This window comes from Sinocyclocheilus rhinocerous, unplaced genomic scaffold (assembly GCF_001515625.1).
Source record: "Sinocyclocheilus rhinocerous isolate Xijiao unplaced genomic scaffold, SAMN03320098_v1.1 scaffold366, whole genome shotgun sequence".
NCBI classification, from domain to species: Eukaryota; Metazoa; Chordata; class Actinopteri; order Cypriniformes; family Cyprinidae; genus Sinocyclocheilus; species Sinocyclocheilus rhinocerous.
The window spans coordinates 740,194-767,995 of record NW_015660877.1 but is presented as its reverse complement, the minus strand read 5'-3'; the positions used below and the strand labels follow the sequence as shown (position 1 = coordinate 767,995).

The 27,802-nt window shown below is 37.7% G+C and overlaps 3 protein-coding genes across 3 annotated transcripts in view; 1 reads left to right on the top strand and 2 right to left on the bottom strand.

Annotated features, from left to right (window-relative positions):
• Nucleotides 1-6,979, bottom strand: part of LOC107725490 (DNA primase large subunit-like) — a 79,330-nt gene extending 72,351 nt beyond the window's left edge. Inside the window, exons 1-7 of the mRNA XM_016534764.1 lie at nucleotides 6,882-6,979; nucleotides 6,360-6,511; nucleotides 6,144-6,256; nucleotides 5,782-5,876; nucleotides 4,416-4,536; nucleotides 3,614-3,709; nucleotides 3,177-3,314 (exon numbers count right to left, since the gene is read on the bottom strand). Of these exons, the coding sequence (XP_016390250.1) occupies nucleotides 3,177-3,314; nucleotides 3,614-3,709; nucleotides 4,416-4,536; nucleotides 5,782-5,876; nucleotides 6,144-6,256; nucleotides 6,360-6,504 (708 nt within the window). The 5' untranslated portion in view covers nucleotides 6,505-6,511; nucleotides 6,882-6,979. The remainder of the gene's footprint in view (nucleotides 1-3,176; nucleotides 3,315-3,613; nucleotides 3,710-4,415; nucleotides 4,537-5,781; nucleotides 5,877-6,143; nucleotides 6,257-6,359; nucleotides 6,512-6,881) is intronic.
• Nucleotides 6,980-15,969: 8,990 nt separating this feature from the next.
• Nucleotides 15,970-19,079, top strand: LOC107725447 (interleukin-22 receptor subunit alpha-2-like). Its single transcript, XM_016534692.1, has 6 exons — nucleotides 15,970-16,039; nucleotides 16,248-16,380; nucleotides 16,520-16,698; nucleotides 16,936-17,105; nucleotides 18,160-18,329; nucleotides 18,698-19,079. Exons 1-5 carry the CDS (start codon nucleotides 15,970-15,972, stop codon nucleotides 18,307-18,309), a joined length of 702 nt encoding a protein of 233 aa, XP_016390178.1. The 3' UTR covers nucleotides 18,310-18,329; nucleotides 18,698-19,079.
• A 198-nt stretch (nucleotides 19,080-19,277) lies between these two features.
• Nucleotides 19,278-27,802, bottom strand: part of LOC107725433 (mitogen-activated protein kinase kinase kinase MLK4-like) — a 27,936-nt gene continuing 19,411 nt past the window's right edge. The window contains exons 6-11 of the mRNA XM_016534675.1: nucleotides 26,434-26,674; nucleotides 26,106-26,228; nucleotides 24,945-25,095; nucleotides 24,669-24,763; nucleotides 22,761-23,453; nucleotides 19,278-21,880 (exon numbers count right to left, since the gene is read on the bottom strand). Of these exons, the coding sequence (XP_016390161.1) occupies nucleotides 21,495-21,880; nucleotides 22,761-23,453; nucleotides 24,669-24,763; nucleotides 24,945-25,095; nucleotides 26,106-26,228; nucleotides 26,434-26,674 (1,689 nt within the window). The 3' untranslated portion in view covers nucleotides 19,278-21,494. The remainder of the gene's footprint in view (nucleotides 21,881-22,760; nucleotides 23,454-24,668; nucleotides 24,764-24,944; nucleotides 25,096-26,105; nucleotides 26,229-26,433; nucleotides 26,675-27,802) is intronic.

The window sequence follows — 27,802 nt, the reverse complement described above, 5'->3', positions numbered from 1 at the left end:
GCACTTCTAAATACCGTGAATAATTATATATTACAAATAATTCAGAATTTTGAATGCATTTTAAGAATACTTTTCCCATAAACTGGTCAAAATGCACAACACCACTGTATGCTGCGTGAAAGACGCGTTCGCACTCTGACGTAAACTATTTTCAAAAGATTAAAGCCTGTTTGATCCTGTATATTTTTTTAATGTTTGTGCTTATGCTACTGAACAAAAGACAACAAGGAAGCAGCAAAGCTCATGCTCCACGTCAAGCATGAAATGCCATCAGTGTGCCGTGCTGTATTTTATGTTTAAAGGGCATAAAAATGAATGTACAGGATAAAATGGCAATGCAGCACTAGCCTGGAAGAGGACAAAAGGCCACCCTTATAAAACCTCAAAAAGCTTTACAATGGCCAGGAAACTGGTTCAATGGTTAAATTAGTCCATGTAACAACCAAAAATGTTGGTTTGGAGCCAAATTTAGAACAAACTTCTAACGTCTAATACTCTCATTCTTTACCTTAAATAAAAACATTGTTACCAAAAAAAACACATAGAAAATGAATGCATTCTCTCACTTTTGGAAATATTCACCTGCAACAATTACTGGTCAATGGCAGCTCTACTAAAATGGGCATTCAGAGTTAAACTAGGTGATGCATGGTAAAGGATTTTGAACCAGGCAATTGATTTCAGACAATCTCACTGGAAATTATTCTGAGTATCATAAAAGACCCGTTCCAGGCCTGATTTATGGAGTCGACGAGAATATGAAGATTGACACATTTCATTTTCTTCCAGCGTGGCCATCCTGAACGCCACCAAAAAGAAAATGTGCAGGAAGCATATGTTTTCATTAGCCAGGATGGATTAATGCACGGGCTTATACAGCTTCAATATACTGGCAGGAGGGAGATTGTTGACTAGCAGTGTCTATTCCCCGCTTCGGTCGGACAAGAGCTTACCGAATAATAATTCAAATGACTTTTCTGAGAACATTCCGCCGAAATAAAACCCATCCCACCAGCTGTCCAACTGCCTGGCAGACTCACTATGATGGCCAGCCTTGACGAGATGGCATGTAGATGACGAAAAAAAAATCTGCCAAGCTGAACGATAATTTGACATGCTGAGATTAGCCTTTCTTAATTTTGCATCATCCATCTATGACATATCATAATGCCCAACATTCAGGTGTGACAGAACTCAGAAACAGCACGGCACAAAACACATTTCCTACAAACCATCTTCAACTAGCACAAAGAACATTAAATTCCAGAAGCACAAGGAAATTTATGCAGACTACATGCCAGCACTAAATGCACAAAGCCTGTCTCTTCTCCACTTACCAGTGATCAACCGAACACAACCGCTCCCCAGTTTCAGTTAAAATGCCCAATTAAACCCAAGCTGGGTAGACTAATGTTGTTAAGTAATCTGAGTTCACAAAGCTGCCCGATTTATTATTGTTCCCTATATCCTGCGCACATTTTAATATCTCCAGTTATAGCAGCAATTAAACCTGTTGCTGCATTGTTTACCATCACAGGAACTCTCATTTGAATCTCGGATATTAATGGAGTGAAGATGACAAACAGGCAGCTATTACCTTAACAGCCACCACACCGTTCTGCTGATGAATGAAATATTTATACCACTTCATATCTAGAGTGTTATTTTATACATAACCTCAATGAAATAACCGGTGAACTCATGCTTAACAAAACCTTGATGGAAAAACAGAGCACTGTAGATCTTTTAAACTGCTTTATCTTCACTAAAGTAAACAGAAATAACAGAAATATAAATAATGTAAATATAAATAAATATTCGGGGTTAGTAAGATGTTTTTAATGTTTTTGAAAGAAGTTTCCTGCATGTGCTCACCAATTGTGAATTTATTTGATAAAAAAATAAAAAATAAAAATGTTTTTCTTTTTGTATGAAATTTATTCCTGTGATGGCAAAGCTAAATTTCCAGCAGTCATTACTCCAGTCTTCAGTGTCACATGATCCTTCAGAAATCATTCAATATGCTGATTTGCTGCTCATGAAGCATTTCTTCTTAGTGTTATCAATGTTGTGAAAACAGAGTACAGCATTTATTTTTTATCTTTTATAACATTATAAATGGTTTACTCACTGTCACTTTTGATTAGCTTTATGCATTCTTGCTAAATAAAAGTATTTCTATCAAAAAAATGTTTTTAAATGTCCTGACCCCATATGTGTTTGTATATATTGTAATACATATCTTCAATAGCATTTCCAGTACAGCACTTAACTATTTTCAAAAGATTAAAGCCTGTTTGATCCTGTATATTTTTTTAATGTTTGTGCTTGTGCTACTGAACAAAAGACAACAAGGAAGCAGCAAAGCTCATGCTCCACGTCAAGCATGAAATGCCATCAGTGTGCCGTCTGCTGGGAATATCCTGACACACATTACATTAACATGCATTATAAATATGATGCAAGGGGAGAAACTCAATGGTAGGAATACAAACACAAGCGTCGTTTTTCAAAGGATAATAGCCTATCGCAGGGAAGCACTTTTTGCTGCCATTTGGCAGAGTTGGGGGGGAAGAAATCAAGACGCCTCCACGGTGGGTTACAGCAATCTTGGCAGGAGCTAACAGAAAAGCTGCTTTTGATTTCCTGACCAACAACCCTCCCTGTGACCTCCTCCATCTCCTAGCCGCCTTTTAATCGCCGTCTGAGGGTGGAAATGACCCATGACTTCTCAGTGTGTGCCATCAAGCACTTTAAGTTAAGCCTCTCCAAACTATCATCTCTTACGCCCACTCTTTCACACCTTAAAAAAAGCAATCTCATGACTGCTATAACCTCTCGGTCGCGTTACCTTTCTAGTCATCCAAGACCACCTTAACACAGTTCCCCCATCAACTCTAACTGAGAGCTACAAGCTGTTTCTGTAGCTTACAATAACCCCCCCATGAACCCTTCGAAAATAGGAAACCTTTGAGTTTTACTGAAGAAATACAAGTGTGGGGTGTTTTTTGTTTTGTTTTTTTTAACTCAAACCATTCCCAATCAAAACCAAAAGCAAAATCCCTCCTAATAATGCCTTCCTTTAAAGTTTACAACATTCATCTCACCACTTACAAATGAACCTCTGGTGGTGGTCACTGATTGTTTTGTGAAGGGGCTCCAATTTTGTTACTTACCGCAAGTGCTTTGGACAGTCTTGTTCGGAAGTCATTAAGGACAATCGTGACAATTTCGTGGTGGGGAATGTAAGCATTTCCAGCCAGCAAGTAGACTTTCCTTGTGCGCACTAAATCCAGGGCATCCTGGAATGGCACCTTTGACACAGAAAAATAAGAAGTTATATACTTTAATCATTTTTAAATCTACTGCACAAACATAACGTTAAAGTGTTACAGCTTATGCTTATTTTAAAAGATTTACAGGCAGGTCAATAAAAAAAAATCTAATTCTAGTTTAGACAAACACTTACAAGTCATTGAACATGCATTATAAACTTTAACTTGGTTTAAATGAATTTAATGATTTTGAAATGAACCATTCTAGTATGCCATATTCTACAAAGTTACTGATTTTTCAGAACTCTATCATTTTTATAATGTTAGAATTAACTTACTTTGTAGACATCATGTTCTTCCACTTTGGTTCCACTTAATCCATAACTGGAGGCAATGAGCTTGTCTTTTAGGTTTTTCTTCTCCTCTGCACTTACCTGTAAAATGAAAGGGGAAAAATGCACAGTTGACATTTTTGTAGGTCGAACTACAAGAGATAAAGCAGGGACAACATTTGACAAAGACAAAGCATTTATCACCACAATTCAGAGAGCAACTTGAAAGAAAAACAGCAGATTAAATTATCATGTGAAAAGGTTATGACAAAATATATTATTTAGCATTTATTCAGTGACATAATGGCATTAGCATTCATTTACAGCTAGAAAACACAAGCATTCAGGCATAGCTCTGAAATCATATTAGGAATGTTAAGAGAGTGGAACTGAAAGACACGAACTAAAAGATGAACCATGTTTGAAGTGTTGAACAACTGCCCCCTACAGGACTGTACGTGAAAACACACTGTATCACAGACCTAAAACATCAACGATCATGATGGGATCTTTCAAATAAGACATAAAAAGTCAAATGAAGGTTTTAGCAGGGGCATGCAATGAACAATTTCCATGTTTCAGTTACAAAGCATTAGGCAAAGTGATTAGTCAGCAATATATTGGGAAGCTGGATGAGAGATTTGAATCTGATTAGGACAGAAAACAACACCTGAAAATAGATGAAGTTAGTTATTTTTCAGTTTTTGTAATCTAAAATAATTAAATACACAGATTTTTCTGATATCATCAAAAGAAAGGGAATTGGGGGATGTTGCAACAATTAAATTAATATTTAAAACAGTCTCACCGTCTCGTACTTCAAATTATTTTTATGCAAAAAGTCAGTCTTGTGCTTTGAATGAAGGCAGTTAAATCGGTAGCGGAAAAGATCCATTTCCTGTTGGATAAACCATCGCCTAAGGTCCTCTCTAAAATGAAATAAAAGCATATGGTTTCATTTATACCTTACATTTCAAAAATTTGCCAATAAATGAGAGAATATGACTTTGGAGCAAAACCCTGCATGTAGGTCTGTAAACTGTTCAGCTTCAACTTAGACTATAAATGTTACATAAATGCACATTCATAGCTTAAGTTTCAGCACGCTTAAAAAAAGAGATTAGTATCATTCACAAAAAAAGATAACTGGCCAAAACAAAATAACTAATGAATCTGTTTAAGTACAACCTGAATCGCACATTAAAGGGTTAGTTCACCCAAAAATGAAAATTAGCCCATAAATTACTCACCCTCAAGTCATCCTAGGTGTATATGACTTTCTTCTTTCAGACAAATCCAGTCGGAGTTATAATAAAAATTGTCTTTGATCTTTCAAGCTGTTTCATGGCACTCAGCGGGTGTTGCATGCATCCATCCAAAAGAAGTTAAATAAAAAGTGCCCATCCATAAAAATAAAAAAAAGTGTCTCACACAGCTCCGGGGGTGAACAAAGGCCTTCTGTAGCGAATTGATGCGTTTTTGTAAGAAAAATATCCATATTCAAAACGTAATAATCACTTTAATGTAGCTTGCGCCAACAGTCCTACACGGAAGCAGCTCCAGGCGGATGACGTATGAGGTCAGCGCTCCGCATGCGCTGGTGAGTCTCGTGAAAACCAAAGTTTGTTAACAGGAGCAAAGGAAGCAAAGTTTCCTTACTTTAGCAAAGGAAAACCAGTCTCCTCTTGGCTTATATCGAAATCCTCCGACATTCTTCTTTACATTTTTCTAATTAGTGACCGTTGTTTTGTTTTGATCTCTCCCCTGTGCTTCCGCGTGCGTCACTTCTGAGCTGCGCATGCGCAGCACTGACCTCCATACGTCATCCGCCTGGAGCTGCTTCCGGTGTACAACAGTGAGCGCAAGCTAGATTCAAGTGATTATTACGTTTTGAATATGGATATTTTTCTTACAAAAACGCATTGATTCACTACAGAAGTGAGACACTTTTTTTTATGGACGGGCGCTTTTTATTTAACTTGTTTTGGACTGATGCATGCAACACCCGCTGAGTGCCATGAAACAGCTTGAAAGATCAAAGACAATTTTTAATATAACTCCCGACTGGATTCGTCTGAAAGAAGAAAGCCATATACACCTAGGATGACTTGAGGGTGAGTAATGTACGGGCTAATTTTCATTTTTGGGTGAACTAACCCTTTAAGAATACTTACGTCTGACAATAAGCCAAGCGCAGAATAAAATGGGAGATGTGGTCTTTTCTTCGTTTCTCATATTCAGATATTCCTCCCTGAACCTTTTGGTCACCCTGGGTTATTAGAGCAGATTGGGGAAAAAAGCTATATAAAATAAATGGAGTTTATTCATTTAACGAGTTCAAAAAGCATAAAGAAAACATACCATTAATAACTTAATGAATTATGAGCAAAATATTGTAAAATGAAAATACCTACCATCCTCTTCATTATAGACAAATTCTTTTTGAAGATTTTGAAAATGTTTCTTTTAACAAAATGTATGCAGTGAATGTGCAGCATAAGAAATAAAGTGTATGTGAAGAATGTGTTGTCCTCACCAGTTCAGCCCTGTGTGGGAAGTTCAGACTTGAAATTTCAGCGTCCAATTTCTTGGTGTATTGTTCTGAACTTTTCCCACAGCTCACCCCAACGTTTTCGACAGTCTTGAGTACTTGGAAAAGCACATAGTAATTATATATACAAATATATTATTAGCATATTAAAATAATTCTCACTTGAAGGCTCTTTACACCTGAACCATGCAGATGACTCACATTTCAATCTCTCCACTGCAAAGGTTTCAAACTCAGTGAGAGAGATGTTCTCCAGAGGAGGCTGTCCATAAAACTGAAGACATTGATCATACAGATCATTCTGAAAGTTGCCGATCAGCTTCTTTCTTCTGCCTAAAAACTGCATTGCAAATCTAGACACCGAGTTTGAACAACAAGTTTACTAAAACTGGATAATGTGACGTCTTTCATTATGCTCTGATCCATATAAAACCATTGACAAACCAGCAGCGATTATAAGGAGTCTAAATAGCTGACGATCAATAAATACACACAGACACCACAGTACCGCTCTCATGGGAGTTCATAAACAGTAACTATAATTTATAAACTTGAATGATGCTAGGTTAACTAGCTAACATAGTTCATAGTTTAAGTAGAATCATTTGATTTCTGACACCATTCCTCGAACGTATTTATCATTAAATACATATATTACAATAATATTAGGTGTATTAACTATATATTTATTACGTGTTGCTGTCATCTAATAGTAAAACTCACATCTCAAAACAATCGTTGTCTGTCTTTTCCCGGAGCCTAAATCCCGCCAACGAGCTGACGTTCCAAACAAAGCGCGGGTATATGACGCCACTCTGAAATTCACCAATCGTGTTGCACGAAGGCTGTTTCCGGGGCTTGTTCTGTGCTCTTTTCTCTGTTGGTGAATAAAAGTCTGAATCAATACCACAAAATCGATTCTTTTGAACAGTTCATTTCAAAGAACCGGTTCAAACAACCAGTTCAACTATTCTTGTAGGCTACATCGAGAAGTATTACTTTTTCACGTGGTTCCTGACGTTCCAAAAAGCTATATTTAAGCACATATTGTTGCGTTGTATGTTTTTGAAAACTTAGGCTGAAAAGTTTGGCTGTGTGTGTGTGTGCGCGCGCGCGCGTTGATAAAACTGTCGTACAATAAAGTCATAAACACATTAGGTGTTTAGATTCAATTGAACAAATCGTTCGGACTGGTTTTGGTAATAGGCTCAAATGATCCATTTAAAAGATTTGACTCAAAATAACGAGTTTTTGTTGCCTAAGCAAAAACAATAAAACTACAAAAGAACCTGCTTTATTCTCATTTCAATTTCACCAATTTAATTTCATTTTGTTGTTGTTTCTAGTATGAACACACTTATTATGATTTACTAAAATGGTATATAACTTATATAAATACCTTTAATAATTACTTTTTTTTACTGTCTTGCATTGTATTATGTAACTCATAGGAATAATTAGTGTTTCCATTTTAACCCCACAATAATATTCTAAGTAATGTTATAGACCTTCTATTTCATTCATTCATTCATTTTGTGTGGTCACTAAGCTCTTTCTAGCTCTTTTCATCTTAATGTTTATGATATGCATCACTACAATAAGGCTATTTGAGTTCATTCCATAAATGTCTAATAGAGTGAGCATCACTTTGCTCTGAAAATATGTGGCTTGTTTCTTCACAACTGCACGTGCCATTCTACACAAGAATATACTGGCAACAGACTGTTCATTCTGCATTACACAGATCTGTGTACTTCCTTATTAAACCCACACACCACTCTGTAAACATGTGACTGAGACAGACCAGCTGACTGTATCAATCTTTAAGGGCTGTTGTGAGAGAACTCATTGTGCTTTCACCTCTCAGGCAGAACAGCTCAGCTCAACACCTTCTTCCTGCAGGCCCTGCTCCATCTAAACCACTTTTTGATCCCTCTGCAGTTTTACATCCAGAAATTATTAATTTACACATTTTTAATGTTATTGAAGATCCAAAAACAAAAGGATCAATATTTTCATAAATGATAGCCTACTAAAAATACCATCTGCCCAAATTGTTTGATAGCATGCAGAAACAGCTCAGCAGCTCTTTGCTTATACTGCCCTCCATTGGCTATGTAGTAGTAGTAGTGTTTATTTTCTATTAACAAATGTTATTTTAAACATTATGCTATTGCAGATAGGAAGTAAATAGAAATGCTGGCGTTGTTTGAATATATGTGTTAATGTAGCTGACATCAAAGTTAACAGGATGTTCAGAGCTTTCGTTATGGTGAGAAAATTAGACACATTAGATTCCATATATTAGACACTATTCAGCAGTTTAGACTTGAGAAGATTTTGAAATGTTTTCAGCTTAATATTCAGCAGTCATTACTCTAGTCGTTAGTGTCACATGATCCTTTAGACGTCATTCTAATATGCCGATTTGCTGCTCAGGAAACATTTCTTAATATTATCAGTGTTGAGAACAGTTGTGCTGCTTAATATTTTTGTGGAAACCATGATCCTTAGAAAAAATTATGAATAAATAGCTTTTTTGAAACGGAAGTCTTATAACATGTTACATGTTTTTCGATCAACTTAGTGCATCCTTGCTGAATACAAGTCTTAGATTTTTCAGTCCATTCTTACTTTTCACTGGTAGTGAACGTTTAACTTAAACACAGAAGTAGATGATTTTTCCAAATAAGACTAAACAGCAGAGGTGTAAATGCTTAGTAATTGTACTTCATTATACTTAAGTATCATTTAAAATAATTAAGTACTTGAGTTCTAGTGAAACTGAATACTCTTACTCAGTTACATTTCCATTTCACTGTTGAAATGATTTTTTTGGGAGTCATCATGACTAGAATCTTTCCTCTGTTACCAAGCTAACAATCGGATCAAATTACACTCCAGGCTGAACTTCTAGAGCCAATGACATCAATGCAGTTGTAAACTGTATCTGGACACAAGAAGTCATTCATCATTAATCACAACACAATCTGACCTAAAGCAATATGTTTTAATTACAGACTGTGTTGAAGGTGGACAAACTTGACTCAAGTGTGAACATGCTCGACAATCAGTCTGTGTCTCAAATCTTACCTATAAAATCTGCTTTTTCTGAAATTAAAATGCCATTTCTGGTAACAGGTTTCAGTTTAATATCTGGTCTAGAGCACTATAGTCCAGACTTGTATTCAAGTATGCTTTGGCTAGATAATTTTGATACAATATGCATTCTTTCACTATAGTTTGTCAGTATTTTTACACCTCTGTCTGTCAGTCAGCGAGAAAGGGCAAAGAACAAGGAAGTTCAAGCACAAAAAAACTCTAAATGTCAAGTACATCTAGCTAAAGCTATTTTACTTTCTGTACATTCATTATTAATGGAGGAAATATTTAAAAAAGAAGGGACGTTATGCAAAGATGCAATTATACTGTACAGTACAAATGACATGTATAAATGAGCCATGTAATTATCTTGGCTCAATGAACTTTGTGAACTTGCATTTTTCAATTCATGTATTGGGAAAGTCCCAGAACAGGACACTGAACACATCCTGTGACAAAAGCAAACAGCAGTCAGAAAGAAAGGGGTGAATATCTTGAGCTCTTTCTATTGTGCATCTCCTGAAGAAATAAATCAACAAACAGTGTTTCTGCGGGTTTTTCTTGGCTGAGTCATCATTTCTGCAGCACTTTCTCAGAGCGCAGTGACTCACAGGCAGTGCACAAATCATTTTGCCAGCTGTCTTTTGAGATTCTTTGACTAAAGGTGAGGGGACATAGCCATTGTTCTTCCTGGGAAATTATGTCAAGGGAAGCCTGGCAAGGGAAAACTGCTCACCGCGAGTACGCAGACCTCACAAGAGAGGGGGTAAATCAGATGGAGGAAAATGGTGAGAACAACAGCGTGGGGCAGAGTAATCTGAACAGCTGTAGGGAATGATAATGAAACCACGGCAACTGGGTCAAAGGTCTTTTTGATAGACCAACAAAAGTAGTCTTGACCCTTCCCTTCTGGAGGCCTTTAGACTCCCAGTCAATGAGCACATGGTGCTGGACAGTGGACACACAAAAGAGCTGAAACACACCTGAGATTTGAAGGCAAATGTTAGTCTTACTTTATCAGTTACTAGCTAAATGCAAATGACTTAAACAGTTAATAAACTTTCAGCATTTCTTGACCCTTGTGAAAAAGAAGTGTGATTAATTGTATTGAATTTCAAATCCTAAAAAATTTTTTTTTTAATGTTTTTGAAAAACTCTAAATGAAATTAAAGGCCACATAAGTATACTTAAAAAGAGTACACTTTCTTGACATTGTAACATATAAACGTACATTTTTAAAACGTGTGATTTGCAATAGTCAAATGAAAAGTTATACATTTTAAAGTACATTTAATAACACTTTTCAAGAAGTTACATTTGTTAAGATTAGTAAAAACTCATAAAACTAACAATGAAAAATACTTCTAGAGCATTTATTAATCTTAATTAATGTTGATTCCAACATGACAACAAATAAATGTTGATTCCAACATTTACTAAAACATTATTAAAAACAAAAGTTGTATCTATTGATGTTATTTAATGGACCTGATCTAATATGGACTAACAATGAGTTGTATTTTTAATAACTAACATTATCAAAGATACTGTAACAAATGTATTGCTCATTGTTAGTTATTATTATTTAATGCATTAAATATAGTTAACAAACCGAACCTTATTGTAATGTGTTACCGTACATTTTATAATAATTGTTTTAATAATCTTTTGTCATGCTTTAAAGGGTCATGAAACCCTAAAACACATTTTTTTTAAATGTTAACATGCATCAGTGAAAACAACAATTGCACTAATTTTGTTTGTTTGTTTTCTTCCTTTTTTTCTGGAGCCATTACATTCTTCTGGTTCAAAAAGCAATGCTCAAATTTTTTTTTTAATTGTTCAAAAAATAAATACATAAATATGTTCTAACATTAAAGCACATGTAAAGTACTTTATTATAATTGTAATTTTAGTTTTTTAAATATTACATTTATATTTTTAAAAATGTAAATTTATTAAATTGGAATAGAATAGAATAGAAATGATCTTAAGTCTACCATAAATGGTTGTTAGTATACTTCAGCAGTACACTTTAACAATATTTCAAAGACAATAGACAACAGAATAAAGATGTATTTAAGTCCCAAAAACATAAGCTTAGTTTAGCTATCTGTGTTCAATATAAACTTAAAACTATAATACATTTTTTTTTAATTGAAATTAAAATGCAATTGTCAGGAAATATGCTAAAGGTACTTCTTTTTTAAAAGACCATGGCAGTAGTCTAAAATCATTAAAATATTGCATACCTCTTTCCCTAATTTTGGATAAACAGAAGTTGTGAGTGGTACGTATGGAATCATTTTCCACTGTCAAACTGTTATTGTTCCTGTTAAAGATGTTAGAGACACGTAAGTTTATTTCAATGGAAATTAAAAACCATGACAAAATGGTACAACAGGTATAGAAAACATGGCATTTAGCTGGTAATACGTGACATTGTTCATCATATCAGACATGTAAATGCCCTTTTAACAATAAAAGTGAAGTGAAAATGTGAAAAAACAAAGGCTGGGGAACAAAGTGAAAGGTCAGAATCTTAGCTGGGTTACACAAGCAGGTAGATACATTTCAAAGCACACACGAAAGAGGAAATGTGGTTACACCATTTCCAAAAGTCATAAAGGTAACAACTGATCTCGCCTTGATATCAAAGCTAACAAAATTTTATAGTACATGCATTTCTCTTTCCTGTAGACCTCTGCTTCTTTCCTGTGAATGAACCAGATGTTTATCTGATGTATATTTTAAAGATCAGACGTGCCTGTCAAGCACAAGATAAAACCACTCTATTTTTGTTTCCATGCAGTCAACTCATGTGTCCTGTGGTTAGTGAGTGTGAGAGAGGTATTCCCTGACTTCATATGACTTCAGCATGATGTCCATATCCTGACAGAGGAACTATTTAAAATAAAGTGCGGGAAAAAAGCATTTCTTCAAGGGTTTTATGAGCCTATCATTGTGGTTTTGGATCACCATTAAACATATTTGATCACATTTTGGGATTTAATGTTGGGAACTAAAGATGAATGTAATTAAAAATATATAGATTCATTTGTTTTACATATTTAAGTATTTAGACATCATTATTCAAGTAAAATAATGTAACAATATATTGTACAGGATGACATACATAATGACCTCGGTGCAGGGTTGCCCTTTCTTCACTCAAAAAAAAAAAAAATACAGCAACAACAACCATTGTTCAGTTTAATTAATTAAAATGAGCTAAAGTAACATGATTTTTGAACATTTTGCACCATCTTATTTTTATTTACTTGTAATTAAAATTAAAGTTTCTAGGGATGCAATGATATCAAAATCTCACGATACGATATTATTGTGATATGAAGTCCACAATACAATATTTATTGCGATATTTAAAAAGAAAAAAAGGCAAATGAAGAATTGGGAAAAAATGAAAAATTTGCTTTGTAACTGGCAGCCCTTTAGAGCGGCCTCCAAAGCACACAAAAAGCTGCTCAGACTGTCTGAACGACTTAGAGTGCTCAACGTAAACTCTGAGTGCCCGGACCGGGCACAATAAGTTCTGACCCTGTTCACCGTCCACCGTAGTGAGGGCCAGCAGGGATATTACCTGGGCTCTGAACGGAGTTTTGAGCGCCATGACCCGTAAGCCAGCTGATTGTAGCGGCTCGAAGGGAGCCGTCCTTAGAACTAAGGACAATTCCCACGTCGGCACAGTCCTGGTAAGAGGAGGATTCAACCTCCGAGCACCCCTCAGGAATTTAACGACCAAGTCATTCCTGCCGACTGTCTGACCAGCCATGAGAGAATGATTCGCTGCGATGGCTGCCACATAGACTTTAAGTGTGGATGGGGTGTGCTCCTTTTCCAACAGTTCTTGACGAAAAGTTAGCACGTAGGACACATCACATGAATTCAGGTCCTGATCTCGCGCTCAACACCAGTCACAAAAGACTGACCACTTGAGAGCGTAGAGATGTTTTGTAGAAGGAGCTCTATCTTCTAATATGGTGATAGAGACTCTCGCGGGGAGCTGGCTAGACTCCCGTCATGGGACCAGTCATGAAGGTTCCACAGCTCTGGCTGGGGGTGCCAAATCTTGCCTTGTGCCTGCGAGAGAGTCTCTCTCCTCAGTGGTATCGGCCACGGACCTGCTGATGTCATCTGAATCATTTCTGGGAACCAAGGCTGGTTCCTCCAAAGTGGGTCCACCAAGAAGAGAGAACATCTCATTTCCCTGACTCACCTTTTAAACCGAGGGAGCAGAGCGATAGGAGGGAATGCGTACAAATGGGTGTTGGGCCAATCATGGGCCAGAGCATCCCGCTGTGTTGAGAAATAGATTGGGCAGTGACAGTTGTCTTCAGAGGTAAAGAGGTCCACCTCTGCCTTGCCATAAACCGACCAGATCATCTGATCCGATTGGGGATGTAGTCTCCATTCTCCTGGAGCTACATTGTCCCTGGACAGCATGTCCACTCCCTGGAACGCCGGCTTGCCCTCGTACAACGCGCCCCAGCCCGAGCTGGAGGCGTCCGTTGTGACCACCATCCTTCAGGAGGTCGTTCCCAACCGCACGCCTGTTAAAAACAGATTGAGGAGTCGTCCAAGGAGCCATAGCTTTGACGCAGCGATGGGTTACCCTGACGCGATGTCGGCCAAGACACCAGGTATGGGATGGTCCACAAGTCTTTAGCCAATACGGGAGGGGCTGCATGTAAAGCAGGCCCAGGGGAATAACTGAGGAGGCGGCTGCCATGAGACCGAGCATCCTCTGAAACATCCTGAGCGGACATGTAGTCCCCAACTTGAATGACGCCACCACTTGCTGAATATTCAGGGAGCGTTCCGGCGAAATCCAGGCTCGCATTTGAACCGAGTCTATAACTGATCCCAGAAAGGAGACCTGCCATCTGGGAGTGCGCTTCCGGGGCCGCCCCCAGGCCGAGTTCCCCCACCGCCTTCGTGAGGACACGGATCAGCTCCGAGTCTACACTGGGGCGTGCAGACTGAGAAAGAGCGAGGTCTTCAGGCTCCTCGCCGGAACCCACCCACTCTTCAGCGTCAGATGCCGTGAAGAGTCATAGAGTCATCAACGATCACCTCCTCCTCTGAAGCACAGAAAGACACCAGGCCACTCGCAGCCGACGAGGGGTGTTTATCCTCATGTGTGAAACACACTGCCAAACTGAGGCGCTGCGGGCAGAGTGAGGTATGCGGGCGCTGGGCCAACGTAATCTCACTCAAGCCTGATGAGGCCCACTGCTCCGCTGTTTCTTTCTCTTGGGCGAGAATGGAAACAGGAGAGCAGAATGGGGAGGACCGCCTTCGTGGAAGAAGGCAATACGCGAACAAAGGAGGGAGAGACTCATCTTCCCACAATGAGAACATGAAGTCTCAGTGAGCGCAGCCTCTGCGGTGCCGCTACCCAGATAGGCAATGCACTCACTGTGCCCATCAGCATCTTGCAGATCCTTGCAGGCGCTGCACTTGCGGAGCGACATTTGCAACAACGCCGCTGGAAATTTGCTCTGGAAATGCTCTTAGATAGCCGGATGGCCGCAGGGGAATCATCTTCTTCCGCTGCTAGTGGCTCCTTCCACAGCAGAGAGCGAGGAGAGCAGGAGAGCAGGTGAGTAGCAGCTTCTTCTTTCTGCTTCTTCGGCTTCTTTGTAGTTGGGTCAGCGAAGAGAAGGTCTCGTCGCTGAAGGAGAAGATTCTGATGAATGGCGCTCTGAGCCAACTTATATACAGGTCAGCTCTGCCCATTCTGGCGAGCTAAAGCGCCATTGGTTTGTGCAGTTACACAAACGTTAACAAATCAGGCTTCAGTAACAGGGTAAACAGGAGTGTAACCCATAACGCAACGTGAAGTGAACGTTCGATAGGGAACACCGGATCACAAGCTGATCGCATGAACAATGTGTGCACTTCGCTTTAAAACACACAGCAAAAACGGGCTTGATGAAGGGATTAAGCCATATCGTGCTTTTGGTTTTAGTTCGTTTGACAGATACTGTGCCAAACCATAATGACCCAAAACAAATATATTTTAAAAACTACACCTATCGCTTCATATCGTCATATTTCATATTTGCTATCGCGATATTGATAATATTGTTACATCCCTAAAAGTTTCATTAATTAAATTGTGTTAAACCTACACAAATCATTTGGTTGACATAATTAACTGAGTAGTTGATCTGTAGTTCCCATCATACTTTGCAAGGGGCTGCAATAGAAGAGTAAATTTAGGCAGCGTTTTTCAGTAAAGGGAAAGACATGTAAGTGTTTAATGTTCAGTTATGTTGACATTTAGAGGAGTTTCTGTAATTTTTTTGAATTTTGTGGTTACCATTATGCAGAAAAGTGTGGCCTGTGCATAGGATGTGGGCACTCAATGAATAACTGCAATTCTAGTGTCAGTGCTGATACTAGTATTTTTGTTTGTTCATTATATGTATTGTTCCTAATGATATACACAACTGCTTGATTAAGCATTAGAAATTGAATGAAATTTCAGTGAATGTTTTTTTTTTTTTTTTAATGAATTAACAATTAAATTGCGTGTAAAAACCTTCTTCAATTAAATTAAGGAAGCGCAATGAATTTATTTTTGAGTTGGAAAAAAAATTAAGGGAAGGTCTAATTTAGGGAAGAACGATATGGTTAAAAAGGTCTCAGAGTTTAACCACCACAGCGTCATTTATCTGTTAACATGTATGCCTTGACTGGACATAAATGCCTGGAACTTGCTTTTGCGATGTCACTTCTCTATTGGGCAGACTGTAAGTAATAGCTTGTCTCTTGCACTGAAATTTGATGATGGCACTATGTTAATATTTTTAATTTTATCTTCTAAATTATAAACTTTGATACAAACAGTTATATAGTTTCAATTCAAGCCTTTAACTTGATCATTGGCAGCCTGCATAAACAATGAACATCAACATTCACAGTATTTCCATGTAAAGTTTCATTTGTACTGTCTTTAAGGCAGCCCCTCTCCGCAGGATGATTTGGCTCCCCTTGAATTGCAGTTCCATTCTTTGGACTTCAGAAATGTCTTACACTGGAAACATCCACACAAAGCTGTCAAGAACCTGACATATTCTGTTCAGCATAAAATGTAAGCGTGCACAAAGTTCTTGTCAAAGAACGTAAATTAGGTTTGGATAATAACTTGCCAATATCTGCTGCACCACCCAAATTGAATCCTCACATTTCTGTAGCTGTGAAAAGTTTCATATTGGTGACCTCTCTTTCAGATACGGAGACAAGGAGTGGACTAACTCTGAACACTGTCAGGGCATCCGGTTGCTGGAGTGTGACCTGAGCCAGGCAACGTCAGATCCCAGAGAATGGTACTATGCCAGGGTCCGTTCCTTGTCCTCTGAGGGCTTCTCATCATGGGTCCTTAGCCACAGGTTTTACCCTCAGTGGGAAAGTGAGTATACTGCATCATTTTAATTATGATTTTCCATGAGAAAAGCTTATAATTCAACACATTTGTCCACATTTGAAATGATCTTTCATCCGTATATGGTTGATTTTGATATGGAGGTGCCAATCGAAGAGGAACAAAGATTACACAATGTGATTGTGATGGCATAACAGCACTATGTTATATTTAGTTGTTTTTTCCTGTGGAACTTATCATCAAACAACTTCCTCTGAATTACAGCCAATTTCAGCCCACCGCAGATAAAGGTGACCGTGACAGGACGGATCATTTCAGTGCAAATCAGACCTCCGAGGACACCACTGCAAGGACAGAGGGGCTCTAGGATACGAGTGACAAAACTGCAGAAACTGACATTTAGAATATACCTAATACACAATGATGTAGAAGAGGTAAGAAAACCCTTGCATATAAATGTACAAATTCAAGGTGTATATATAGTATATGAAGCCTATGTGAAATTATAGATTTAAACAATATCACATGGTCAAGACTCATGGAACAACACCACTCTTGACTCAAGAGTGGTGTTGTTCAGATTATATGCACAGTTTTAGTTCAATAAACAAGAAGTTCATATTAAAGAACTCACATTTTAAACACAGTATTTCCAGTTTAATCACCTGTTTTCGTCGGTTTAATGTGTTCTGTCGTGTCAACACTTAGTAAATGAACGAATCGGTTAAGAAAATGATTCATTTACCCACACTCATAAAGACAGTTACTTGTCACCAACTTCTGGTGGAAAGATTTAACCTGCAGAAATAGTCAGTTTAAAATCGTTACCTCTAATATTCAGTCAGTTTATCAGGAAGTCGCAAACACGGAAAGCGGAGTGATAAAACAAGTGAAAAGTTCAGCATTGTTGTATCAGTGCTCTTGGAACGCTCCTCGGCCAATCAGATTCGAGGACCGAAACTAACTGTTGAATATTAAAGTTAAAGGGTTAGTTCCCCCAAAAATGAAAATGCTGGAATTATTTACTCACGTTCATGTCGTTCCAAAACAGCAGGACTTTCTTTCTTCTGTGGAACATATTTTAAGAAATATCTTTTTCCATACAGTGGAAGTCAATGATTACCAAAACCTTTTAGTTACCAAGGTTCTTCAGAATATCTTATTTTGTGTTCCACTGAAAAATTGCAATACAGCTATTTGTTCATGATTCTGAGAGAGCAAATGACTGGATTAGTTAATTAGCTTGCTTATTGATTGATATCTTTATTTATTGCAATTTGTTAGATTGCAGAAAATAATCTGTATAGGAACACTGTCATGCACAGAGCAAATTGCACTTCATTTGGCGGTTTTTCCAAAATGTTTTGAAATTTTAACCATAACTGTCTGGCAGCCCACGCACTAAATTTACTGTAATTATTATAAATGACTCCAAATTCCTCAAATTCAGTATGCTAAACCTTCACCAGTCCCATCTTTCCCAAATAGGAAGTTTATGAAACAGACAGTTGCTCCAAGGAGCTTGTGATCGAGGGGTTACGTCCGAAAACCACCTACTGCCTTCAGGCTGTGTCCGTTACCCCTCGCTCAGGCCGCAAAAGCTTACGGAGTCTCAGCACCTGCATCAGCACTCATTGAAGGCTTAGTGTCTCCCACAGGTAAGCCTTACGTAACACGTGATATGGTTTCTTTAGTAAGGGAAACACCTGAGATAAATGATGGTGTCCATGACAAGTTTCCGCCTTTGTGCTTTCTCCAAGTTGCCTCCCGGGTATTGATGGTTGGTAGACAAAAAGACGACAAAGTGAGCACAGACACGCTACTTGTTATTCGAGACAGAGATTGCACTCTTGAGACACCCTCAGATCAAGTTCCAACCACCTTAGGATAAATTAGAGTGATTGTCTACTTTGCTTAGAGTTTCAGTTCTGAGAATTTTGAGCACATACAAGATGCACGTGTATTTTTAGAGTATTGGTATTATTTCTGGTTTCGATTATAACGTTTCTGTTTTATCTGCCTGCAGGGTGAGGCTGCTTCTGGACCTTTGTTCAACATGAAAATTACACACATACACACTACATAGTGGAATGTCTGCAATTTTTCACCAAGGTCACGTTTACTATAAGCCTGGCTTTGCCTTTAGGTTACATTAAAGCTGAAGTGTGTAATTTCTGCACCACTAGCACCATCAGCAAAATAATGACCGTTTACACACAGGTTTCCTGAGCACTCATCTTGAATTGGGTGGACAAAGAAATGGTGCCACCCTCAAATCACACCACTGGCTTGAGCCAACAGCAGTGGAAAGCATTTACACTCGTTTTTTTCTCAGGGAAATCAACAAATGGCTTACTTGAAGATATTTAGTATTAAGTTCGCTTTTTTATTATTATTATTAAAATATATACACACTTCAGCTTTAAGGGTAATGACTGCTGAAAATAAAAACATGAACTAATTGTCACGTTTAGGGCTGAGAACTGAACACCAGACAGTAGTAGTTGAATGTTGTGTTAAACAGTGTTGGAACTCAATAAATATACAACAAATGACTGAAAGTAAAACTAAATAAATTATGAAAGAAAAACAATGCTTAAATGTTGCATAAAGTATTTATTGGTCACTTGTGTACAGTAAAATAGTAGAATTTGATATAAATGAGATGATTCTGGGCTCAGCCCTTTTTTCTTTGAGCCCTCCTGGAGCAAATAACCAGTCCACATCTGAACAGAACAGCTTTTAACATTAAATTGGTCACATGGGTAAAACATTGGATAAAAACAGAGCTCAATACAACATACACTAAAGAGCAAAACCAGTAAAACTATTAGCAGTGCATGTGTACCATGTAACAATCTTCCCAAACCGTTTCACAATCCAAGACTTCAACTTTGGTGAAAACATAAATCTTCTGTTTTCTGTCATTCCCACATCTGTGTCATTCACGTTTGGAAATCGGTCTAAATGAAACTGCTTTAAAAGTTTGATCTCTGCAGTTCTCCCACAATAGGAGAAATGATTGTGCTTAGACAATAACACCAGATGAATTCCTTAAAAACAGGCATCATATTATTACTTCATATAGTAATGATCATTGCAAGACATAAAAAGGAGGCACCACAATGTCTCTCCAAGTCCTTTGTTCTTATGAATCCTAATGTGCAGTTGTCTATCTAAACGAACAGTAATCTTTATGCCTTAATACAATAACAGTGTAAATGTAATGAACAATCATCATGACTCGAAAATTCCAGTGCTACAAACATATTTTGTTCTTCTTTCTTCAAAACAGCACCACATAATGGGTGTTTTTGAACAGGAGTCAGTGGGAAAACCTCTGATTATTTCTGAACAAACAGTACATTTATGCTGACTGAAATAATTACAGTAAATAATTCTAATCCCTACTATAACAGCTTTTTCAATACTGAGTTGTTTCTCAAACACATCTTCTCCAGTTAGAAGATGAGAGTACTAAGAGTACAGTGCTCTTCCATTTGACACCCTATAACCACAAAATAACGTTTCAATTAAGTACGTTTCAAATCACAGTCTCCAGATACAAGATACAAAACAATATTTTAAGTGACACAAAGAGAAAATGGAAAAGCAAGTTACTGAACTACTTAAGTCCACAATGAACAAGTTAATAATGCAGTCTTTTACACAGGGTAATGCTTAAGAAAACAGTTTGAATATACAGAATGACAGTTTAAAAAAAAAAGCATTTGGGTTTTGCAGAAACAGATTAAATCACTTACACAGTTCAAGCACTAAATCCTGATTTAACATTATATAATTCTAAACATTCTGCTTTAAATTTTTAGTGAACCTACTGAAGTGTAAAACTCAAAACCAAGCTACTCAGATGGTAACAGTTTTAAGTAGCATCCTGGTGCTTGATGAATCTATTAGTTAAATCCATTTTTTTTAGGTTTTGTATAGACTGGAATGGTTTGTAAATAATAGCAATATTGATAGACACTAACAATATAGTTAATTCATTCATCACTATTTGGCAGCATAATGCAATATCTATATATATATTTGCTTCCCATTTGGGTTATGCAACCTAAAAAGCTACAGGCATGTGTACACCTCTAAAAGACATAATTAGATAAAATGCATCTGACTTAAAGCTAAAAAAGGAGAGTCCATGAAGTTCCTCTCCAATATAACTTTAGAAAAAATAATGTTCCAAAATAATTTTTTTTAAAAAGTAGGAAAAAATTTCAAATAGGTCACAAAAGACAAAACCCTGAAAATGTAATGTATTAGTACAGTAAAAATAAAGAGCTATGTAGGGAACTGCGCTGTTTGGCCTGGCAAACGTGAGGTCTGTTAGTTTGGTCAATCACATTAGCTATGCCACTTCATCTGTACAACTATTATTATTTATATTAACACTGTGGGCCCTGTTTATGCCTTTCATATGACATTACGTGATACGAAATCAAATGACAAAAATGCCTGAACACTTTAAAAATCTGTAGTTTCTAACAGAATCTGAGATCTTGTTCATCAGTGTAAAAGGTTTACAAATCAAGTCACTTTGTAAAAACTACAAACCAGCAATTCTACTGTAAATTCAGTGGAATGTTGATCATTCACTTCATATATGTCACTTCATATTAAATTACATATCAAAGTAAACAGCATATAAATAAAAGTACCACAGAATATCTCCAGCAGCAATGGCTCAAATATTGATAAAAAAAGGCCACGATGTTAATCTTGGGGGAAAATAAAAACAACTAAATGTCATGTTGAACAGACAGATGCAAGACAAAAATAAGACCGTGTTCCAGATGCAGCTTATTTCAGGATAAAAACTCTTTCTCCAGTTCAAAGACAGACGGTCGACTTGGTGTGCTCTGTATTCGACAGAGGGGAACAGTGCAGTCTCGTTTTTGACCCTCTGTGTCCATATCCAGCAAAGAGCAGCCCATTTTGACCTCTGAGGGGAGGACCATGTCCAAGTTTTGGGCACTCTTCTCCCCAGAGTAGTGCCCAAGAGAATAGCTCTTATTGCGGCTCTTCAGAAGACCCCAGGAGTGAGGTTTGCTTCTTAGGGAAAGCGGCCTGTGTCTAGAAGCTGATTCTCTGGAGGCTTGCTTCTCTTGAGCAGGCTCTCTGTCAGCCTTCTTTTTCAGGGAAGTGGTAGAGAAATCAGCTGGACTGGCCTGAGAGTTACTGCTGCCATTAACTTAAGCAAAGAAAGTAACATCATTAATAAACAAGATTTGAAAACAAAACTTCACTGTCGTGGGTTAATGCAGTAATGAGCAGAGTAAAACCTCTAAACTTTTTTGTAATCCCATAAACCAACAACCTAAATTAAATGCACTAAAGATACACAACATATTGCTAATCAGCTGATATTTGATGGTTTTTAAGTTATCTTTACCTTATCTTTATTATTGAGAGTTTAATTTCACATACTCATTTCAAACTACTTTATATTTAGAACATTTAGATTATATATTTTTTATAGATAAAATATATAATCCATCATTTTAAATGCTACAAGTGAACAACATTATAATGTAAAATATGAAAACGTGAGTATTTTAGATAACATTTAACACTATTATAAAATTCAACTAAAAATGTTTTTAGATGACAGCAAAGTTATGTATTATGTATTAGGTGCATTTGATGTATTAGATGACAGCAAAGGTAATCTAAATATAAAAATGTGTGTTTATCAGCAAATATTATATATTTAAAAAAATGTATCTGTATTGGCACTGATATTCAGTGTTTCACTTGACAATCATTTTCATCTATTTTTTATTTAGATTGCCTTTGCTGTCATCTAATAAAAACACTAACGATATAAAAACCATATAAAAAAAAAAATCTAAGATATTGATTTTTCATAGTTTAAATTATAACGCTGTGAGGTCTATATTCGCTTGTAGCATTTAAAATGATCAGATTTTATATTGATTATATATACATATATGTTTTACATTATTTTGACAAAATGGTATACAATTTTAAATTGGTAAGCCATTTATCAGTTATAAGAAATAATTATTATATTGTGATCATTCCTAAAAAAATAACAACACATCACTTACTGGTCTGACACACAGCAGGGCTGGACTTCTTTCTCCTAAGCCGAGAGCTGGATCCAGAAGGATGATCTTGTAGAGGGGCTGAGGGAAGAATGTCACTAGTGCCTGTATTCTGATGCGTCTGGGAATTCCGAGCTGGAGTCTTGTTCACTAGGTTATACCCAGTCCCCTCAAAATCTGACTGCAGGAGGCACTTGGTGGAGTTGCACTCAGAAATTGATGACATGGCGAGTAGATTAACGGGTCCTGGGGTAACCTCATCCTTGCATGAGCGGCCACCGGGGGGGCTGGTGCTGCGGCGGAAGCGAGTGGCACGCTGAAACAGGCCCTCTCGTTTTTTCTTCTCCTCACGTGGCTCTGGTTCCTCATTAGCAGCACCCTTACAAACCTCCCGCAGGTCGAAGCCGAAGGCGACAGATGCCAGGATGGAGGCACAGCCATAGAGAACAGCGTCTGTGCGCCGGCGTGTGGTGGTGCGCTTCAGGCTGTTGGTGGGTGTGTGCTGCGGTGTGGTGCTGGTGGAACTGGTGGAGGTTGTTGGGTCCTCCTGGCTCTCACCTCCACCAGCCGGCCCCTGGCTCTCCCCATGTTCATCTTTCCACAGAGGTAGATCAATATACACCTGGTTGGGGAACTTGAGTTGCTTTGGTTTGTTGTCAGATCCATCAGCAGAGCACACTTCATCTATATCGGTTCCTGGAAAAACAACAAGCTAACAAAGTTAACAGCTAAAGTTTAGGGGCAGTAATTTTTTAAAAATAAATACATACTTTTATTCAGCAAGGGCTCATTAAAATTATCAAAAGTTATGTGAAAAAAATAATCACTGTTTTCACAAAAATATTAAGCAGCACAATAATAAAAAATGTTAACTGAGCTCCAAATTAGCATATTAGAATGATTTCTGAAGGATCATGTGACACTGAAGAAACTGGAGTAATGGCTGCTGAAAATTCAGCTTTGCCATCACAGGAATAAATTACATTTGTAAACAGTATTTCACAATTTTACTATGTTTTTGATTAAATAAACGCAGCCTTGAGGAGGATAAAAGACTTCAAAAAACAAGCAATTTTGAAACAAGATTAGATAGAAACAAGACTAGACAGAATCTAAAAGTGCAGATTTATTAATTGTGCCAATATTAGTAGTTAAATCAATTCACCAAAATACAGCAGAACGCTGCACATAAATGGGTGCCGTGACACAGAGGCTGCGTGTGAAATCTCCTCCTACACCCTAATCGGCACTATTTGAGGGGACAGCCATTCATTGTGGTGTCCAAAACCATAGGGGACGTTATCGAGTGCACTCATTTAATCCCATAATGCACCACAATAACGAGTGTACAACCGATGTACACTCAACGACTAGAGAATACCCAAAGTGCACTGTGAGTGTCGTGCCAAATAAATTTCCACATCTCACCTGAAGATGGCGCCTGCAGCTGAATCATCCATCTATTTTCCAAACCGCTGGTCCGATATAGGAACAGTGCAATTTGATACAGGTATAAATTTATTTTTACTTGATCATTAAATTGTTTAATTAAGATTTATACATGCTAGTTTCCATGACAGAGTTCAAGGATCTTCTCTACTACTGGAGCTGCCAGTTTGCTAAGTTTCAAATTATTATTAAACAGCAAGTACACATTATGCAGAAGCGGCAGCCCTTCTGGTGCACTCAGCGTCTGAATTCGCTTACTCGTTTTCACTCACACCTTCAACTGGACTAGATTATTGGACTAATATAGGGAATAGTGAATGAGGGTATGGGGGGGGGGGCGATTTCAAACCCAGCAGGTGATTAATGTCATGTTCTTTGTAACATGATTTAAAGATACAACAAACAGCGATGAAAATTGAGTACATGGAAAAAGTAAATGGAAGATGAGCCTTCTTTACATACCCTGCTCTGCAAATAATGCAGCCAATGGAACAGATTTCTGGGCCTTCATAAGACTAGTGGACCAGGGACTGCTTCCATCTGAGAGAGGGCGAACTCTGAAGACAACATGACAGTGACACCCACAATTTATAACTAATTAGAACACATCTAAATCATCAGATTTACTGAATCATTAAAAAGGTAACATACATTGCACACTTAAATCACACACAAAAAGAAAAATAATATTTTTGTCTTTGCTTAAAAAAAATGAACAAAAAAATAAACTGTTCTAACCTTTCAGCACAATTTCCTCTTTCCTTGGTCTGTACAGAGCTTGGCCCCCATGTGCGGCCCTTCTTCTTAAAACCTTTCTTAACATCTTCAAACTCCTCAGGTTTGTAATTGGTGCTTCGGCCCCATGTCCTGTTGCTCTCGTCCAGGGTCACTAAAGGTGAAGATACAAAGAATTTGAAACAGAATTGCTAATACTAACAGAAACTTTCTTAACTGACAGTCCCAATATCTGTCACACCACAGACTGAGATTCCATATATTAGTCCTTCACAGCGGAGCGCCAACAGTTTTTTTAGTGAATAAAGGCAACCTCCACCACCCAGGCCAGCAACACGGAGATGGAATTATAACTTATAAATAGGTGTTAGATCATTACAATCATTCTCAAAAATGGTTAATGGAGCTTCAGGAAGATCATTGGGTTGACCTTAAACTATTGAAGCACCAGCTCAAGGTCCACCCAAATGTACCTGATCCCAAAGGCAGTGAAAGCAAACTCATTACAAACCATTAAAACTTCAAAAGCATCAAGCAATGTGTTATGACAATCATCTGTATCCCAAAGTCATCAAAACAAATGAGATGCTGCAGAGCAGTAGTGATCAGGAATCACACCAACACACAGTTAGATGGGGTGGCTTTGTCTCACAGGACCACAGTGTCCTTGCCTTTCTTCCTAAACCCGCTAGGAGGTTTACACTCGCTTGTGATATCCACATCCTGGTGATACACAAACATACTGCCCCTTCGACTAGTGTCACTTGTGTGGCTCACTGATGGGAAGAAAATATGTTACAAACCTGTGACAGACATAGGAATCAGACTGGCAATGTCATACTAAGTTGCTCACAACTGAATTGATTAGTATGACTGTCTTTAGTACATGATTTCTTTTTACTGTATTGAAATGGGCTAAAGGGATATGGGCCAATCCTTATATTAGCTTACGACAATTATGTTTGTTTGAATTTCAGTTTCTTTTTCAGTTTCTTGTAGCAAGATAAATGATGGAACTTCCCTTTAAAATAAAGAATAAAATGTTAAACATCTAAACCTACTTGCAAACAGCAATATGTTTGTTTTTTTTATCCCAAAATCTCAAAAGAAATTGAAGAACTGTGGTAAACTAAAATATCAATGTGTAAAACAGTAGGTACTTACACTGAATGGCTCTGAGGCGAGGGATCAGTGTAGGGCTGCTGGGAGGGCTAGAGTTGGTGCTGTTGAGGCTTCTTCTCTTGTCCATAGTCGGAGAGGCCTGAACTGTGATTTTATGCTGAAAATCTGCTGAACACAAATAAGGTTATCCCTTAGTAGTATTTAAATCACTTTAAACATTTCTACTTCAGCCACAATAACATTTCTCACATAAACGTCCTTCACAACCCTAATACTACAAGAGAAAATCTGTAAACAGTCATGATAAACAATTTATTGAGAGACATTAATGTAATATTCATGCTACACTACAAATTCATACAGCTCTAACCTGAGGGTAAGCTGATGCGGTTGCCATCTTTGAGCTTGAGGCGGCTGCGTTTGAACTTGCCCTTTCGTTTCTTAACATTGGGCTTGTCCTTGTTGAGTTGAAATATGAGGATGTTGAGCTCACGCTCAAGCACATTAATTTCCCGCTCAGCCAGCTGCTGTTCCCTCCTCTTCAAAAGCTCTTCATGAGACTTCTGCTGAAGGGTTGCTCGCGTCAGCTCCTCCTCACGTGAACGGAGCTCCTGTTGGTGTGAAGAACATTCGTGATCAAGTACATTTGATGAAGAATCTATAAACAGTTTATCCAAACATTACGTAATGGTGGGGAATAATGATATAATTTCCTTTTCGATTTAACAATTCCTTGAAATTATGACCAAACAAACTATGGCCAAGTTTTTTGATATACTGAACCACTGCCTAGGGAAGCAAAATTGAACAGTTCTCATGTTTATGACTCTTCTGTCTACAAGCAAAAAGCAAAAAAAAAAAAAAAACATCAATGGTATGAATGGCAGTTTCACTTCCTTTGGCCTTGGAGGACAGAGCTCAGATTCCTCTCTGCCTTAAACAGCTCATTTCAGATCGGTCTTCTTTTCTTGGTTTTACCCTTGAGCACCACAAACATATAATGTGAGACCTGTGAGTGAGTTATTCATAAAACAGCAGCACCATTTGTGTGCTAGTAAATAAATACTTAAAATCTGCTTGTTCTGACATTCTGTTTACTTGAAGATGGCAAATGGAAATTCTGCCTTTTGGTTAAAAGAATCAATCACCTTTATGATGGAGCTAGTTTACTTCTCCAAATCTTTTGAACAGAATAATCCACATGTATAAAACTTGCAGGCAGAATTGTTAAGCATTAATCAAAACAGTTTTCCGGCCACATGGAGTAAAGCCGTTTGGCCTAATCTCTTATGAATAACTTCTGTAAGAAGCTTTGGGGCAGTCTGCCAAGAAACACACTTGGGCAGATGATTTAGACAATTCATTAATGAATGAACAATTTGTTCATTTACTAGCGAGGAAAAGTTTTGCGCATCACGAAACAAGAAAAATATTTATGTGCGAAGACTTTACTTACAGCAGTGGAAAAATTCACTGATCAAGAATGTACGTGGAATAAAATGTCAGTTTCTACATGAAGTTTTAGCTGACTTGCAGGAAAGAGCATTCTTGATCAACCAAAGGCAAATCCTTTTCAACATAGCAAGCTGCTAGGACTGGAAGCAGCTTATCATATTAACTTTATCAAACGTTTAAGGCCATTTCACTGGTAATAGATGGGTTTAAGAGGATAAGTTCAACCACAGTTATCCTGTTCAAATCTGAACCAAAAAAAAAAAAAAAAAAATAGGTCCACTGTC

Excerpts from the sequence above, each read along its gene's own strand:
- LOC107725447 (XM_016534692.1), top strand. The coding sequence starts at position 15,970 with ATGTATGCCTTGACTGGACATAAATGCCTGGAACTTGCTTTTGCGATG. Across the intron at positions 16,040-16,247 it reads ACTTCTCTATTGGGCAGACT|GCAGCCCCTCTCCGCAGGAT; the intron begins GTAAGTAATAGC and ends ACTGTCTTTAAG. Across the intron at positions 16,381-16,519 it reads TATTCTGTTCAGCATAAAAT|ATACGGAGACAAGGAGTGGA; the intron begins GTAAGCGTGCAC and ends CCTCTCTTTCAG.